The sequence below is a fragment of the Chinchilla lanigera genome, unplaced genomic scaffold (assembly GCF_000276665.1).
Source record: "Chinchilla lanigera isolate Chin_1 unplaced genomic scaffold, ChiLan1.0 scaffold00103, whole genome shotgun sequence".
In the NCBI taxonomy this organism is placed as follows: domain Eukaryota; kingdom Metazoa; phylum Chordata; class Mammalia; order Rodentia; family Chinchillidae; genus Chinchilla; species Chinchilla lanigera.
Window position 1 is genome coordinate 145314 of NW_004955504.1, and position 17902 is coordinate 163215.

The following is a 17902-nucleotide window of genomic DNA, read 5'->3' on the forward strand; positions in this document are numbered from 1 at the left end:
GCATGTCTGACAGGCTCTGCCAACGCCCAGCAGCGAGGTGTGGCCACCAGGGTGGCCCAAGGAGAATGCAGATCATGCTCAGTTCACATGGACAAGTTGACAGGTTATGGGAGGCCCCTCAGGACAGGAAAGCGTGGGGTCACAGTGAGGTGCAGGCTGCAGTTGTTCAGAAGGCTGCCCAGGTGATGCTGGGGACGCTCCTCCCGCCTGAGTGACTGTGAACTACAGAACTTTCATTCAAGTATTGCTTTTATTTCTTAATAATATGCTTAGCAGCCTCTTCCTCTCCAAAATGTGGTGGGCCATGAGTAGATGCTGAGAAGCTTCCTTAAGCACTCTGGTCCTCACTAGCTTGATTTCTCTGGGCAGTGGAGGTTCTGTGTGCAGCACATCTTGGTCAGGGTCAAGCTTAGTGGGGCAGTGAGGGGTCAGAGGATGCTGCCTTGGAAGCAAAGCTCTGTGACAGCCCTGATGCTTACGGGGACCCAAATCAGTGAAATTGACTACCTCAAGACAGCTGCTCTTGAGTGGAAAAGTTCATGACTAGCTCATTATCCAAAGAAAATGCAGAGTCATATCATATCCCAGGGTGAAAACAAGCAACCGGGGCATGTCTTCCTGAGTGGATGGAGACACTGGACTGGGGTTGCAAGTATCCACCTGCAGCTTTCCTCCATAGTTTGAGAAACAACGGAAACTACCAGGCTTCCTTGGAGGCAAAGCCATGAGGGGCCGTCTGAGCCACCCTGGGGCTCCTGGGTCAGGCCCTTGCTTGGACCCTCTCTTGCCTGGATGGTCCCCACCATTCCACATGCCAATTTGGGTACTCACTGTGGAATCAGGCACCCAGCTGGGTCCAGAAACCAGCACTCAGCAGCTGGGATGGGAACGATGTCTATCTGGACCCTGAGCTCTTCAATGCAGAGTGATCCGGCCATGCAGGGTGGGGAACTCACACTAGGAATCTCCTGTCCTCCAGGGAGTGGATGTCCTTGGGCACCTCCAGCCTGGGAGGGGACTATGGGCAGCTCACACACAGAGGCTGACAGCAGTGGCATGTTGGGTCCAGGTGACTGGGTCTTGCAGGGTGCTGTAAGACCCTAGGGCCCTTGTCATACAGGGGGACTTGGCAGTGCTGGGGAAGATGAGTACCAAGGGTGGTTTCCTCAAGGGAAGGCCCACTTCTGAATTCTGGTCACTCACCTGCTGCCCCTTGCTGACCTGGGAGCTGGGCCTGGCTCCTCCTGCCCCCTCTGTGGAACCACAGGCCCTTTGTGCAGGACAGCACCATGGCCATAAGTACAGCAGTACCTGTGGTGGAGCTGGAAAAATTTTAAGAACTGTACCCTTGCTCACCAGTCTGTTTCTCTCTGACAGCTGTGCAGGAGACGTGTACCCTCTCACCTGGAGACAGCCTGCGAGGAGGGACCCCTGTGCAGGAGGGGAGGCTGCTGCTGGAGGTAAGTGCCACTCACCACTGGGCTCTTACCCCAGCCCTCCAGTTTGCCAGAAGCCAGGACTCCAAGACATGCATGGATACTACAAAGGTGTCCTGAGGCTTTAGCTAGGGACAACAGGCTGCGGTCAGATTCCTGGTACAAAGCCTAGGTGAACAAGGCTGTCCATGACCTCAGCCAGGTCTGTCAGCCTGCATTCTGCATCCTCTAGTTTTACTCCCCCCAATGAGAGAAAACCTGATGAAACATCAAGGCATTTCTCTTCCATTATACCCTGCCTACAATCCACCCTCCTGTGCCCTACCCTCCACCCTCCTTACCTCCACCCTACTGTCTATCCTCCTCACCTCCACCCCCTACACTTTACTCTCCATGTCTCCATCCTTCACTCTCTACCCTTGAGGAAGCAGACCTCATACCCTGCAATGCTCCTGATATTTCTACTTACCAGTCCATTTTCTGAAACCCTGTATGTGCCGGCTAAGGCCATGTCTCTTCCTGAGGCCTCTCCTACAGGCCTCAGGCCTGGAGAAATACCATGCTGGTCCCAGCTGAGCCATAGCGAAGCTTTTCTGGCCTCCCTCAGCAGCTCCTTGGGGCCTGGGAAACCAGAACCTGGAAGTGGGGGATAGGTCAACTGGATTTCCATATCCTGCTGCCCTGCAGCATAAGGATGCTTCTGTAACTTCTCACTTATGGTACTTTCTGGGGAAGTCTTTAGAAGAGGCCCTGGCCTTAAGGTCCCCTGGAGCCTACACCCTCAATTGGGTCCTCAGCCAGCCTAGAACTGTGGTCACCCAACTCGGCTGGAGTTGCTTGGTTCCCATAGAAGTGAAGAAACAAGTTCCAGATCTACCAAATGGGTTCATGGCCCTGTGGTGTTCAGAAGTTTCTAGAAGTTTGCTTACTCATATTTCAGGGCAGAGATTCTCAGACTTCAGGGATCCACATTCTTTCTGAAGTTTAAAAATATCCCCCAACAACAAAATAATTCAGGCAACCCAAACAATCAAATATGGCTTTTACTCCTAGTTTTCAGTCTCTTTAGGACAAACTGGGAAAGGAGAGGTTCATGGCCGGCATCATAAGTTCATAAGAAACTCAGAGCTGGTGTAGGGCCTGAGGGCAAATGTCTGTTATTTTTACATCAAGACAAGAAATTGGACCAGGAAGATAGTTTAGTGGCACAGCACTTGACTGGCAAGTACAAGATCCTGAGTTTGATTCCCTATACCAAAAAAAAAAAAAAAAAAGACCATAAATTGGAGCCTTCAAGATCAAATGAAGGCCGTGGGCCTAGCCTTTCTGTTCTTGATCATCAGGCTCACTGGGCTCCACCTGAGGCCACTACCCTGAGGCTGCCTTGGTGCACACTTGGATACAGGTGCTGGCTGGTGGCAGAAGAGTGACAGATGGGAGGTTGGGAGGGGAGGGAAGGTTCTGGAAACACCCATGGATAGCACTGTGCCATGTACAGCTCTGTCACTCAGCAGAGTGCATCTGAGGTCCATCTGCATCCCTAACAGGGAAGGTTTTATGACGTGGACAAACTGTGTGTGTCCATTCACCTCAGAGGGACATTTGGGTGGTCTCCAGTTCTAGGGTTTCTGGACAGACCTGTGAGGAGCACTCACATGCAGGTTTTCCTGTACACACAGATCTCACTTCCCTTGAGACATTCACCCAAGGCTGTTGCACCCTGTAGCAGGTTTTTCACTGCGTAAGGAATGACCCAACTGTTTTCAGAACTGGTCTACCAATCGTCCTGCACCCTCACAGTGACAGTAGTGGCTCAGCACCTGTGGCATTGCACTTGGTTTTATCTTTTGCCAAAGCCACTGTACTACCAGTAGGTGTGTCCTGAAATTGCATAGTGTCAGCCTGTGTTTCCCCATGACCAAGTATGTCAAGAGTCTTTTCTTCTGTGTTTTTGCCATCCATATGTTATCTTTGCTAAACTGTTTGCATATTTTCCTAACATAAGACATCAGGCTATTTGCCATTTTACTGTTCAGTTTAGAAAATTCTTTATGGATTCTGACACATGTCTTTTTTTAAATGTGTGGTTTATAAAAGTTTTCTCCCAGTCTGTGGCTTATGTTTTCATCATCTTGACTGGGTGATAGGAAAAATGAAAGTGTTTAATTTTGATGAAGTCCAGTTTATCTGTTTCTTTTTTTGTAGGTCATAATTTTGATGACGTGTCTAGAAGCTCTTTACCTAACCTATGTTTACAAAGATTCTTCTTTTGTTTTTTTCTAGTTTAACCTTTTATATTCTCTGTATTCTCTGGGTTGACACTTTCACCAGTATCAAACTGCCAAACTTAAGCAAGTGTAATTAATTTTCACATCAGATAGTTTGAGTCTTATAGTTTTTTCTTTTTCAGAATTGTCTTGGCTACTCTAGCTCCTTTGTCTTTCCACATATATTTTAGAATTAGCTTACTGATATCTACAGAAACTCCCAAGGGGGTTTTCCTGGAATTGTTAAACCAGTGATTTAGGAGATCCACCCACAACATTACGGCCTCAGGATGGTGGTCTGTCCTTTTAGTTAGGTCTTTAGCTATTTTCATTAGTGTTTCTTAGTTTTCCACACATAGATTCTGCATGTTTGTGTTAGATTTGTACCTAAATATTTTATATTTTTGTTTTTTGTATAAATGGAACCTTAAAATTTTTCAGTGTTTCGTTGCTAATATATAGAAATACAGGCTGGGGATATAGCTCAGCGGCATAAGCGCCTGCCTGGCAAGCACAAGGTCCTGAGTTCTACTCCTGGTACCAAAAAAAAAAAAAAGAAAATATATGGAAATACAACTAGTTTTTCTAGGTTTACCATTTATCTTGTGACATTACTAAACTTATTAGTAGTTCTTGGAGCTTTTTTATAGAATCTATGGGATTTTTTACATTGATTAACATGTCATCTAAGATTAGAGAGAGTTTTTTCTTTGTCCTACCCATTGCATCTCTATGACTTCCAGGGCCATCTCAGATTGGTGAAGAGGACATCTTTGTCTTGTTCCTGATCTTAGGGTGAAAACTTTAGTCATTTAATGTTAAGTGTGGTACCAGCTTAGGTTTTTGGTTTGCTTGCTTGTAGATGACTTATCAAATTTTCCTCTATTCCTTATTCTGAGAGTTTATATGAATACTTTATGAATTGGTTTTACTGAATCTGTTGAGCTGATCATGGTTTTTCTTCTTTAGTCTGATAATATTGCAAATTACACTGATTTTCAATTGTTAACCAATCTTGCATTATTAACATAGGTCTCATTTACATGCTGCTGGATTCAATTTGCTGATATTTATGGAATGTTTATGTCGGTGTTCATGAGAAATACTTCTTGTAGTCTTGCTGTAGTATCTCTCTGCTCTTGGTGTAATGGCGGGGCTGGTTTCCCAGAATTGGTCCAGGATGTTTCCTTCTCCTTCTTCAGGAGAGGATTGTACAGAATTGGCATTATTACCTCTTGAAGTGTGTTTGGCTAGTCTTGGTGTTTTTTAAAGAAGATTTTTCAAACTGAATTCAATTACTTTAGCAAGTATAAAACTTTTATAGTGATTTTTGTGTTACTTTTATGAGTTATGTCTTTTGGGGAATGGATCATTTTCGAAAATCTGCCTTGTTGAATGTGTAGGTGCACAGTTAGTCCTGATGTCCTGTGTTAATCTTGGTTTTTTATTTTTTTCTGGGTTAATCTTTGAATGTCTGTAGTTTCTGATTTCTCTCAGTTTTTCTTGGTCAGTTGGTTTCAAATTCTGTCCATTTTATTGATTTTTTTCTAAGAAGCAACTTGTTTTCGTTGAGTGTCTTCATTGCTTTTGTTTCCAGTTTTACTAATATCTGCTCTTATCTTTATTATTTCCTTCCTTTTGTTCAGTTTGGATTTAACTTCCTGTCCCCTTTCTAGTTTTTTTTTTGAAGGTAGCAGTTTAGGTTTTTACATTTGCCACACTTTTGCTTATTGCTTAATTTTGTCTGTTTGTTTTCTGTTTAATTAATTTCCATTCTTACATTTGTAATTTCTTTCCATTGCACTATGAACTTAATTATTTGATTTTCCTTTAGTTTCCTAAGATTGGAACTTAAATAGTTTATTTCAAATCACTTTGACTTTATAAGCATTTAATGCTATAAATTTCTGTCTAAGCCTTTAACTGCATTGCACAAATTTTGACATGTTGTATTTTCGTTTTCATTTAGTTCAAAATACAGGGTTCACCAAAAAATGTTTATGCACATCAGGAAAAGAAAATCTTGTATAAATATTTTAATACTGAATTTATTGAAAGATTATGAGATTAATACAAGCTGCCTTTGTAGGCCTCTGCAGTTACAAGAGGTGCTCAAAGTGGTGGCCAGGAGCTTCCAGATGTTTATTAGCACAGCGACCTGAAGTGTGGATACATGTTTTTGTTGGACTCTGTGTTTTCTAATTTTCTGGTTTTTTTTCTTGCGGTGGGGGCAGGGGCTGTTTCCGGGAATCAAACTCAGGACCTTGCACTTAGCAGACAGGCACTTACGCCACTGAGTTACATCCCCAGCCCTATTTTCTAATTTTCCTCTGGACTTTCTGTTTGACTTATGAGTTATTTAAAAGTATGTTGTTTAATTTACAAATATTTGGAGATTTTCCAGGTATTTTATGTTATTGAATTGTAATTGAACTTCATTATGGCCAGAGAACATACTTTTTCATGGTTTTTATTTTTTCAAGTTTGGGAAGGTGATTTTTTTTTTTTTTTTTATTTTAAAGAAAAAAACCCCCAGAATTTCAAAATAAAATAATGGGAGAGTAAACAATAGTAATATATTATGTATTGTTATCTTCAAAGTAGTTGTTATCTTCAGAGTACAAGATATAGGCATGAAAAATTGTCCAAATGATATTAGTACAAACGTTTCTTTTCAGTGAGCTAAGAGAAATTAGTAATATAACTATTTTATCTATCTTGTATTTTTTTCTTTTCCTGGGAAAGTGATTATATGACCTAGAACATAGTCTCTCTTGTTGGCTGTTTCTACTGCCCTGGAAGAGGCTACGGCTCAGAAGTATTCTGTAGACACCATTGACAGCAAGTTGCTGGCACTGTTCAAGTCTTTTGTATCATTATTAGTTTTTTTTGTCCAGTATCAACCTGATAGAGGATTGTTGACATTGTCAGGTATAATTGTATAGTTTTACATTTTTCCTTTCAGTTCTTTCAGTTTTTACTTTGTGTATTTTGGATTTCTGTTAGGGTGCATACTCATGTAGGTAGTGCTTGGCATTGTTTTCTTCAAGAAAACCTTCTTCAAGGCTATTATTGTTTTCTTCAAGAATTGATCCATGAAAGAAGGCAGGGGCCAAGAGATATGGCAGCCTCTAGCAGCTGGGACAGGCAAGAAAGCGGGTTTCCCTTCAGCCTCCAGCAGGGACACAGCCTGCTCGAACCTTGGTATTAGCCCATGCTGTGGTTTGAATGTGGTTTAGTTCTTCATTCATATCCCCCACAGGCCCTTTGTGCTTGAAGGCTGTGCCCCAATGGTGGCACCTTGGGAAGTGGGCACAGTGGGAGGTGCTAAGGTCAGGGGTGTGCCCTGTTGAGGGGACTGTAAACCCGCATCTCTCTCTGACTTCCTGTCTGGCAGTATTGCTTTCCCTCCACAGATTTGTGCTCCTGCTCACCAGGTGCCAAACCAGGGAGCCCCCATCCCCAGCCTTTCCTCTTTACAGATCAGCTCCACAGGTATCATCATGGTGATGGAAACTCATGAATGCACCTGCATTTCAACCTCTAGCCTGCAGAACTGTAAAAAAATATATTTGTGTTGTTTTAGGCCACTTAGTTTGTAGTGATTTGTTGGAGCAGCAGCAGCAAACTTGGTCAGGTCGTATCCTGGCTGTTCTTCCCAAGTGCTAGGTCATGACGCCTTTTGATCACTTTTTGTTTTGTTTACTGGAATAGCAAGTGCAGTCAGGCCCTTCGTGAGAGCCAGCTCCAGGTCCCATAGTGCCATGTGGGTATCCACACACAGTCTGTTGCATCTGGTGTTCAGCCCTCACTCTTTCACATGTGCAGAGGGGTGAACAGGACTCGTGGAGCTCACATGGGCTATGCACACAGTGAGGTTGGGGAAGGGGTTCCTCCAGTACAGTGGCCATGGGGATAAGGTGGTGGTGGCAGAATTCATGTTTTCCAGTGTCATCACGAATGTTGTCATCTCTGCAGAGGCCCAGGAGAATATGGTGCTGGCTTCCAGGGCTCCTTTCACTGGCCGCAGGCCAGGATGGGACTAAAGCCACAGTGAGATGGGCCCAGTGGGGCCTGAGAGGGAGTGACTCTGTCCCAGGTGGCCAGGAACTGAGCAGACTCAGGGTGAACAGTGTAAGGCATGGGTCAGCCAGGCCACCATCAGCCAGGGTGTGGACAGTGCTGGATGCCCACAGGGTTTGAGTGGCTTTGGTTTCAAATTTCAAGGCCTCTATGGGAGGCTGAGCTGATGGTTTGCATTAAATTGGGGGCCACAGTCATGGAGGAGGTTGAAACAGGAAGGAGCAGGAGGGTGCTATAGCCAGGGCAGAGCATAGACACAAACCCTTTCCTAGGGCCAGACCCAGGGTTTTCTTGGCTGTGCCACACCAAGCACAGTCAGCCACTGTGGAAGGGCAAGGGACCCATTGACTGTTGCCTAAACTAAGAGAGGAACATCCTGGGCACATCAGGCAGGATGTTCCCCACAGATCACATTGTACCAGGTGGCACTGGATCTGGCACATTGTGCTCCTCAGGATGCCAGGGCAGAGATCAGCTGCCTGGGAAGCCAGGGGCCAAGGCTGGCAAGGGCCAGGGCAGGAGACCCAAGGAGTGAGGACACAGGGCCAGCTTGTCTGAGCAGGGGTCGCCAGCAGATCAGGCCTAAGGTGTGCACTGATAGGAAGATGTATGGGTTCAGCTGGTGTCTACCGTGTCTTTGTGATTTTACACTGAGTCCCTAACAAAAGAGAAACAGCAACGGATATCACTGGGTCCTTAGGCAGCTGGGCATGGGAGCTAGATGCAGGTCACATTCTCAAAGGGGACAGAGGAAGCCAAGCATGGTGGTATGTACCTGTAATTTTAGCACTCAGGAGGCCAAGGCAGGAGAATTGCTCTGAGTTCAAGGCCAGCCTGAACTACATAGCAAGACCTTGTCTTAAAAAAAACCCTAAACAAATCAAAGGAAATGAACGAGATCAACATCAAATTATTTGCTGCAAGTACCTTACAGGACAGAGAGACCAGAGACAGTTCCAGCACTGGGACAGAAAAGGACAAAGCCACTAACCACACAGGCCCTGCCATTCTGGGGAGTGTGAGGGTCTGAGTGGCTGGGCAGGACCCTAGCCCTGCAGGACAGTGGACAGAACCCTGGATACAGGCCCAGACTGTCTATTGCCTGCTCCTGGGCACCGACCTGCACCCTGCAGTCCCCTGGGGAGTCTCACCATCCAAGAAGGGACAAAAGATACCCACACAGAGGCCTCTATCCAGGTCCAGTATCTAACCCCCAAGTGGAATGAGGGATCGTGTCACTGGACTTTTTGGAAAGAGGCCAATGTGAAAGACACAAAACCCACACCCAGGATAAAGGCAGCTTGGAGGATGCACAGAGTACTGAATGAAGGAAACAAGAAGACAGAACCATTTGTTGTGAGTACCCACAGAGACACTGAAGGTGTGGCAGTCAATAAGGTGAGGACAAGGTTGCACTGAAGAGGGGATGTTAGGCTGATACAGGCCAATATTCACAAACTGGAGAGCAAGACCCTATAACTCAGTGGAGGCTTTGGGTATTCAAGTCAGAGGAGTCTTTCCAGGAGTAAAGGAAAAAGAAGTGAACATAGAAGAAAGTCAGAAATTTCCAGCCCCAGAGACTGGAAGGCTTTCCTGGCCTCCACCTGTCTTCAGAGTACAAAAAAGTTCCAGAAATACCTAGAAATTTCCAGAGCTGAGGGAGGAGTTTCTGATTGAAAGGTCCTGGGGGATCTCTGAGATATCGTAACTCGGGCACAAGAGAGCCTTAAGTGCTCCCAGGGAATTCAGATGGCTGGATTCAGAGGGCCAGGTGAGAAGCTGGCAAAGCTAGAAGAGGGTGTCCTGCTTGGAGCTCCTATACATGACATCTCCCTCACAGGCGTTCCCATCAACACAGGCTCCTGTGGCTCCCTCCTCGTTCTTTCTCATGAGTTCTTCCCCAGATGCGGGACACAGAAAGGCAACTATGGAACTTAGAACAAGAGGCCCTACCTGGAGGAGACAGATAGGGCCACCAGCCAGGCAGGCATCTAGCAGCCAGAGGGCCCTGGGAAGGCAGAGTCAGCAGGGACCCTGTGGGGAAATTTGGGCAAGTCCTAGTACGTTCTCTGTTGCTGTAACTGAAGATCACAGACCACGTGATTATGAAGAATGAAGGTTCCAGAAGCAGGAGGCACAGGGCAGAACTGCATCGAGGCAGAGCCTTCTCACTGGTAGTGACTCTGCAGAGGTGGCAGGGTCATACACAGCACAGAGGTGCATCCTGGAGACTGAACCACTTCATCTTTCACCACAGACCACGCTGGAGCTAAGCCACAGGTCCCTGGGTGGACTGGTCCACCACCTCTCAGGCTCCCTGGCTCCATCTCTTTACCCTCATGGTAGGGATGCCGTTTAATGGGAGGAATGGGAGGATTTCCAGACCTTAGCAGAGTGACTAGGGTAGTCAGTGCACAGAAACCAGCTCCATATGCTCATTACTAACTACAGGCAGAAAAGGTTGTTCAGGGTTGTTCAGGTTGAGAAGGGCTCTGAGCATGCTCCATCTGCCTGTGCCAGGAAGAGCACAGCAGCACAGTGGTGACCCTGGAGATCAGGGAACAGATGTGCAGATGTGAGCCACCTGCCACAGGAGCATATGATGGTGAGTAGAGGTGACATCAGAAACTGTGAGGGGGCTGGGGCTGTGGGTGTGAGGGGCAGGAACCCTTGGGGCAGGGGACCAGGAGATGCTCATCTTTACTAGGCTTTGGGTAACATGTGACTTTTAACCTTAACTCCTTTGTCCCATGAGTTCATCTTGTCAGATAACAGAGTTGTCACCTGGTTTTCTTGGTTTTGTGCTGGGTGGATCTCTTTCCATCCTATCTAAGACTGCTCCTTTCAGACAATGAAGTGTCCCTGCCTGGCCGTCCCTGGCCACTATCCTGCAGGCCATCATGCCACATAGTGCTGGGGTACACGGCCACATTGTCATACTTGGTAACTCGTGTGGTTTGTCCATAACATTTTGGTCAAGTTTTACTTTGCTAATTTCTTCTGTATCTCCTTAGGCATATTTATCTAGAGTTACGCTGGCTCTGCTCGATGGTCTGGTCCAATACTCCCATGTATGGGATCTCCAAAGCTCCTGTCCAGTGGGCACCAGCTGCAGGAGCTCAGCAGTGGCCTGGGGCCCATGGCCTGGGGGTACAAGGCTGTCCTGGTCTCCACAGTGAGGGTTACCTCTGGAGAGAGGGCCATAGACAGAACCTGTGAGAGGGTGGCCCCTGGGCTGGGCCCATCCCTGTGGGCAGTAGCTCAGCAGCACTGGCTTCTCTCACCTCCAGATTTTTTTTAAGATAGCAGAAGTCAATGTATATATTTTAATTTTTTTCAATAAAAGTGCATTCACTCCTCAGAAGAGACTATACAATATTATCTTTTAAAGATTTAGTAAGTATATTTTCCATAAATGACTAGTAATATCTCTACAAATAGCTAAATACAGTTTGAAAGAAAAAAAAAAAAAACACAAAGAAGGAATGTTCCTTACCAGATGTGAAAACATATATTTCAATCACAATTATAAATCCAGTATGGTGGTGTTATAGAACAAATAAACCAATGGAATAGAACTGAGAGATTAAAAATAGTTCTCCATGCATACATGGGCACTTGTTATATAATTCCAAATGAAATGGAAAGATTTCTCTGGGACATTATGTTGGGAAAACCAGTTTACCAAATAATGAAATAAAGTTGGATAGCAGCCACCCATATACCATCCTGTATGAAATGGTGAATTACAGAAAAATTAAAGATATAAACAGGACAGGTAAAACTATAAAGTTAATAGAAACTAATATGTGTGACCTGTGAGGAAGAACCTGTTAAAACTCTATTCTTTTAACTGTTTTGGGAAGATACCAAGGAAGGGAATAACTGGGTCAAGTGGAACCTCCAGTTTTATACATATATAACACTCCAGGAAAAATTTTGACCATATGAGATTTAAAGGTTGATAGGCAAAAGACATAAATGACAAATTGAGAAAAAAATACTTGCAATATTTAAAGGTAATAAGGGAACTTAATCACCAAAAACTCCCTTAATCACCATGAAAAGAAATGGAAACCTAGTTTTTTTTAAAAAATCAACAAGTCATATATTTATAATAAAGATAAAAGGAAACAATGAAATGCTAGCTATCATTAGCTATCCCCATCAGATTAGAGAAAATTAAAGATCAGAAAATGCTACTGTTAGAACAGGGGAAACAGCAAACCCTATTTCTCTGCTGATGGGAAAGAAAACAAGTATACCTAAACTGGAAAGCAATCAGAATTTCTATACGTCATCAAATCTTTTTTCTCTATTATTTTTAAAATTAATTTTATTGGTACACTTTTGATTACATAATGATCACATTCATCATAGGGAATTTGTACCTGTACATAAATATACCTTGACTCTTTTTTTCCCATTTGCCCCCTCCTTATTTACAAAAGCTTTGTTTCATTTTTTTCCTTTTCCCTTCCTTTCCTCACCCTTCACCCCTTCCTTGTTCCCCTTCCCATTTGAATGTTTTCTTCCTGCTTCCCATTACCTATAATTTATTTGGGTCCTTATTTACCCTTTCAGGTTCTCATGTGAAGAAACAATGTGGTATTTAAACATGTGTGTCCGATTTATTTCACTTAAAAGTACGGTCTCAGGTGCATCTATTTACCTAGAAATATCTCAAGTTTATCTTTCTTAATGGCAGAGTAGTACTCAATTGTACATAAATACCACATCTTCTTTATCCATTCATCTGTTGATGGGCATCTGGGCCGTTTCCAAGATTTAGCTATTACAAATTGTGCTACTGTAAACATGGATGTGCATATATCACTGTGGTATGATGCTTTTAACTCTTTTGGGAAGATACCAAGAAGGGGAATAGCTGAGTCAAATGGAACCTCCAGTTTTATCTTTTGAGGAATCTCCATACTGATTTCCATACTGGTTGTATCAATTTACACTCCCACCAGCAATAGAGAGTTGCTTTCTCCCCACAACCTTACCAACATTTGTTATTGGTTGATTTCTTGATGATAGCCATTCTTTCTGGAATGAAATGGAATTTCAGTGTTGTTTAAATTTGCATTTCTTGAATGACCAGTAATGTTGAACATTTTTTCATATATCTATTTGCCATTTCTACTTCCTCATTTGAGAAGTGTCTGTTTGTTTCAGATGCTCATTTTTGGATGCTCATTTTAGGTCTTTAAATTTGGAAGGTCTGATTTTTTTGAGTTCTTTATATATTCTAAATATTAGTCCCTTGTCTGAGGAATAACTTGTAAAAATTTTTTCCCATTCTGTGGATTCTCTCTTCACTCTGTTGGTGGTTTCTTTTGCTGTGCAAAAGATTTTTAATGTGATGAGATCCTAGTTGTTGATCCTTTGTAATATTTCCTATGTGATCAGGATTTTGTTCATAAAGTCTTCGCCTACACCTATGTCTTCAAGAGTTCTACCTATTCCATCTTCCAGCAGATTTGGTGTTTTTGTTTTCATATTTATAGCTTTGATCCATTCTAGTTTTAGTGTAGTTCACAGTGAGAGATATGGGCCTAGATTCAATTATGGCATGTGCAGAGCCAGTTTTCCCTGCACCATTTATTAAAGTGGCTACTTTTCCTCCAGTGAGGGTGTTCAGCCCCTTTCTGAAAGATGAGGCAGCTGGGTGTGTCTGGAGCTGCTTCTGCATCATCCATTCTGTTCCCCTGATCCCCAAGTCTGTCTTTTGCCTGTACCTCCAGGTCTTGTCCAAGGTCCTGTCCCCATCTGGCTGGTCCTGCCCCACAGGGACAATGCCAGGACCCGGGAGGGACAGGAACAGAATGCTGACATTTCCTCCTTAGTTCTTTGACTGCTTCCCCAAAGTTCCATTCCAGACTATCCACACCTTAACCCCAGGCACTCTCAGATGCCCCAAATCCCTCAGGCTTTCTGGGGACAAACCAGTCATCCCCCAGGTGGCTGCCTCTGGAGGCCAGAGTCATGGTTCTGTGTCTAATGGAGCAACTGAAGCCTCATGTGGAAGTAGCAGAAGTCCTCTGGGTTGGGCCCCTTGCAAACAGGAACATTTGCTGAGTCACCACCCCTCCCTGATGAGGGGACTTTCTCCAGTTCCCAGAAAGAAGCATGCACAGTTTAGAGGGCCGAGTACAGGCTGCCAGCCTTCCTGCGTGGCCTGCCCAGTACACTCACACGAGAACACTTATTGTGTCAGGAGCCATGGCCACATGGCCACAGAGATGGCCACTAAGCTGCACTGAGCCCAACTCAGATTCCTGAGAGGTTTCCACAAGCCAAACGCCTCACATATGTGAGTCAGAGACCTTCTTCACCTTCAGGCTGTGGTTCTTCTAAAGAAAGATCTAGAAACTTCCCATTAGGATTTCAGGTCAGAAAGTTGGACTGACACCTGGTCATGTCCCGTGTGAGGGACAGTGTGTATTGGGTGCTTCCACATGGTGCTTGGTGGATAGTCAGGAGACCAGGGAGAGTAAGGACAAAACTGAGGAGGATGTAAAACCAACACCCAGGGCTCTAGAGTCAGAAAAGGGGATCAGAGGGGCAGAGCAGAGCTGTCAGCGTCAGAGAAACCCTGCAACCAGAAGCAGGGCATCCTGGCCTCCTGGGACAAGGCTGAGTACAGCACATGGAGACCCTGGGCCCTGAGATTAGGGCTGGTCCTTCTGGCTGGGACCAGGTGTGGGAATGGGCTCCTGCAGCCCACCCAGACATGGCACCTTTGGGCTCTTGTGAGGGTTATGGGGGTCACAGGTGGAAAGGGGACATTTCATACAACCTCCACTGTCTCTGACCTTCAGAGTGATGGGATTAGGGGAATGAAGCCCCACAGGCCAAGAACCTAGGCTAGCATCTGACGTGGCAGGGGTGTTTCTGGGGGGCCCTGCTCCTGGGTGACATAGCGTTGGTCAGTAGGTGGCCTTATAGGAGGGCTCTCAGGGGGAGGCACTGGCTGTTCCCAGGTCAGGGTGTCACCCTCCTCCTCACTGTTAGGTTTGATGTACTAGGCGTGAAGAAAGCACGTTGGTCTTGATGTGATCTAATGGACAGGAGCAGAGTGCCTCTTCAGGACCTTTCTGCACCAGCCTAGATCCTGTGTGACCGCTCTGGTGCTCCCAGCCCCATGGGAATCACCCTGCACGGCCCCGTATGCACTCCTACCCACCTCCCCACATTGGTGCTACAGCAGCTGTGAGTCACCCCACCTCCCACCCTCTGAGGAGGGTCACTGGTTCTAGTGCCAGCAACACTATTCTTCTGTGCCCTTGGCCAACCTTGACCCTCCTCATTCCCTCCTGGCCTAGCAGCTTGGGCAGACTGGGCACTGGGCTCTGCAGGGGGTCACCTAGGGCAGGAAAAGGCCCAAAGTGTCCAGCCAGATTCGACCCAAGAGGCCTGTGAGGCTGAGGCTGCCTGTCCAGTATACTCTGGAGAAGGGCCCTGGATTTCAGGGTCGGAATGGCCTGTGGCATTGTAGCTGGCTTCATACAGTGGAGCTGCACCCTGAACCATGTCTGCATTCAGAGCAAGACCCTGTTTTGTACAATTTTAAAGCACCGTTCTCTAGAAAACAGTTTAGCACTTTGGTTTGAAATTGCACTTCTGTTTCATGACAGCGGATGCTGATGCTGGCCCAGGACCAGCCCAGCCCATCCTCCGGGCTGTGGGGAGGAAAGAGGCACAGGGAGAATGACTGGCCAGGGCAACTGTCCTATGGGAACACAGTCTGGCTGGGCTTTTAGGCTGTGGATGGGTCCTGCAGCCATCAGGGATCCAGCTCTACATTCCACATGCCTGTGAGACAGCTGTGCTCTCACCGGGAGGGACCAGGCAGGTTAGCCACAGCGGGTCCACCTGTAGCAGGGAAAGGGAGAGAGCCAGGAAGAGTGAGGGTGTGGCCGAGGGGCTCATCACGGTGGTTCCCACCCCTGCTTGTCACTGAGATACAACTGCAGGGGCCTTTTCATAGTGATCCAGGCTGCCCCCACCTACCTATGGCCTCTCGGGAGCTGTTTTCAAGTGCTGTGGCTGCCTGTGGAAGAAAGTCAAGGCTGCGTTTACTGTTTGTGGGATCTATAAACAGCCAGTCATTCCACTCCCCACAAGAACACTGCTTGCACGCACGCAAGCCCCAAGCAGCGGCCTGTGAGTGATCTGGCTCCAGGAGGCTGGGCCAGCTGCCCTGCCGCCTGCCCGGTGCCGCCTGCTCGCGTGACAGCCGGCCTGTTGCTGCATGGTTGCCATAGCAACTGCTCTCAGGGGAGCCACTCACTCCCCACTTCCCCATGCCAAGGGGGAGTGAGGAGAGGGCTGTTGAGAATTGTTCCTTTTTCCCTCTTTTTTCCCTCTGCTGTGACCTTGACAAAAATAATCTTTGAAGTACTTGCTGGCTATTTTTCTGCCATAGGACTGGAAGAAATCAGGATATTCAAAGAGTTTGCCAAAGGAAGTCCAGCTCTGCAAAGCACTCACCTCCCTCACTGGAGAGGGCTAGTGGGGGCGGCGTTCCTGGGGCAGGGTAGAAAGGGACCTTGCCTCTGGAGATCCCTATCCCTCTAGACCCCTGTCTCTGAGTTCCTTGTCCCTGGAGACCCCCAGAACTGGAGACCCCTGTCCCTGAGGTCCCTGCCCCTGGAGATACCAACTCCTGTGGGCCACACCCCTGGAGACCTTCACCTCTGCAGATCCCCAGTCTAAGCAGCAGAGCTGAGCAGACCCTGGCCCCTGGGACCACTGAGCCCTCCTAAGTGGCAGGTGCAGAGTATCGTGACTTTCGGTAATTGAATGTAGACATGATTTTTCTTCTTTAAAAAAACTAAAGCCTAACCTTAGAGCCAAATCCATGTTTCCATTTGGAAAAGTGATCTCATTTTCCATGTACCATGTTAAAAGAAAATTGTAGGATTAAGCAGAGAGGGAGAGAAAACAAACAAACGTTCACGATGCATATTTTGAAAGATGGTCCCACATGTGTAAAAGTATTTGGCGTGACGATTCTGGACTAGAAAGTCAATCTGATATTGAATCCATATGATTCTACAAACAGCATTTTATGGTCTTAAAATTTTTTTTGCCTTGTGAGTTAAAATTAAGATTGTTTTTGCTTGTGACTAATCTCATAAAATCTTTTTTAAGAAGACATTTATATACTCAACCCTTGAAAATGTCTTTGGTCTTTTAACTATTATTAGCAGGACATCCTCAGTATGTGGCAGCCACTGAGGGGGAGGCCACGTAGGCTGGCCAGCAAGGCTGAGGGTGGCAGTGTTGCTCTGTAGTGCAAGATGAGCTCCGGTGAGGACCCTGGGGAGAGAGTCAAGGTGTAGCACTGGCCCATGCAGCAGCCTTCCTTCCGGTTGTACTTTACCTGTGCCACTGCCCCACTGTGTGACTAGGTTCTCAAATAACCACTGCTGTGTCCACCAGGTGAACACTGTCAGCAGCAGTGGTGTCTCATTTTCTGACTGCCCTTGGTGCACCCCAGCGTTACCCTGTCTGCCTGTGCCCACCAGCAGTGCCAGCCTGCAGGGTCCTGGGTTCTTGGTATCCCCATTCAAGAGCACAACACCAGCTCTTGGGCAAGCCATAGGCCTCCATGGAGATGGTAGCCCATCTCTGAGCCCTGTGGGCTGGGCGCCAGGCTGGGCTTTGTGGGCTGTCTGACCATGACCCCGTCACCTATAGAAGTGGGTGGCACTAGCCCGCTGCTCTCCCAGCCATGGTTCCAGAACCCTGGGCCCCCACTGGTTCCAGCCCAGGCCTCACACCCTGCTATGCCCATGTCCTGCAGAATGTAGGTCCAGGATGCAGGAGCTGTCACACTCTTGAGTGTTCCCCCACGCCGGGACTGAAGGCAAACAGGACTAGGACTCCCAATTCCAAGGAAGACGGAGGGAAGTGTGAGCATGTCTGTGGAAGGCAGGTCCAGGGTGCCAGTGTGCCGTCTTTATTTTTAAAAAGCTTGCCGGCTCTGAGGTGAGGAGAGTGGTATCCAAACTGCATCAGCTTCTAACTGTCGCCTGGGGTTTCAGGGAAGAGCAGTGTTCCGGGTGGCCCATGCTCCTCACCTCAGGTGCTCCCTCTTGAAGC

The 17902-nt window shown here is 46.6% G+C and overlaps 1 protein-coding gene across 2 annotated transcripts in view; it reads left to right on the forward strand.

Moving 5' to 3' along the window:
* Positions 1–17902, forward strand: part of Ahrr (aryl-hydrocarbon receptor repressor) — a 70133-nt gene that overhangs the window by 23575 nt on the left and 28656 nt on the right. For both annotated transcript variants that reach the window (XM_013505865.1, XM_005406993.2), the window contains exon 4: positions 1378–1460. In XM_013505865.1, the coding sequence (XP_013361319.1) occupies positions 1378–1460 (83 nt within the window). The remainder of the gene's footprint in view (positions 1–1377; positions 1461–17902) is intronic.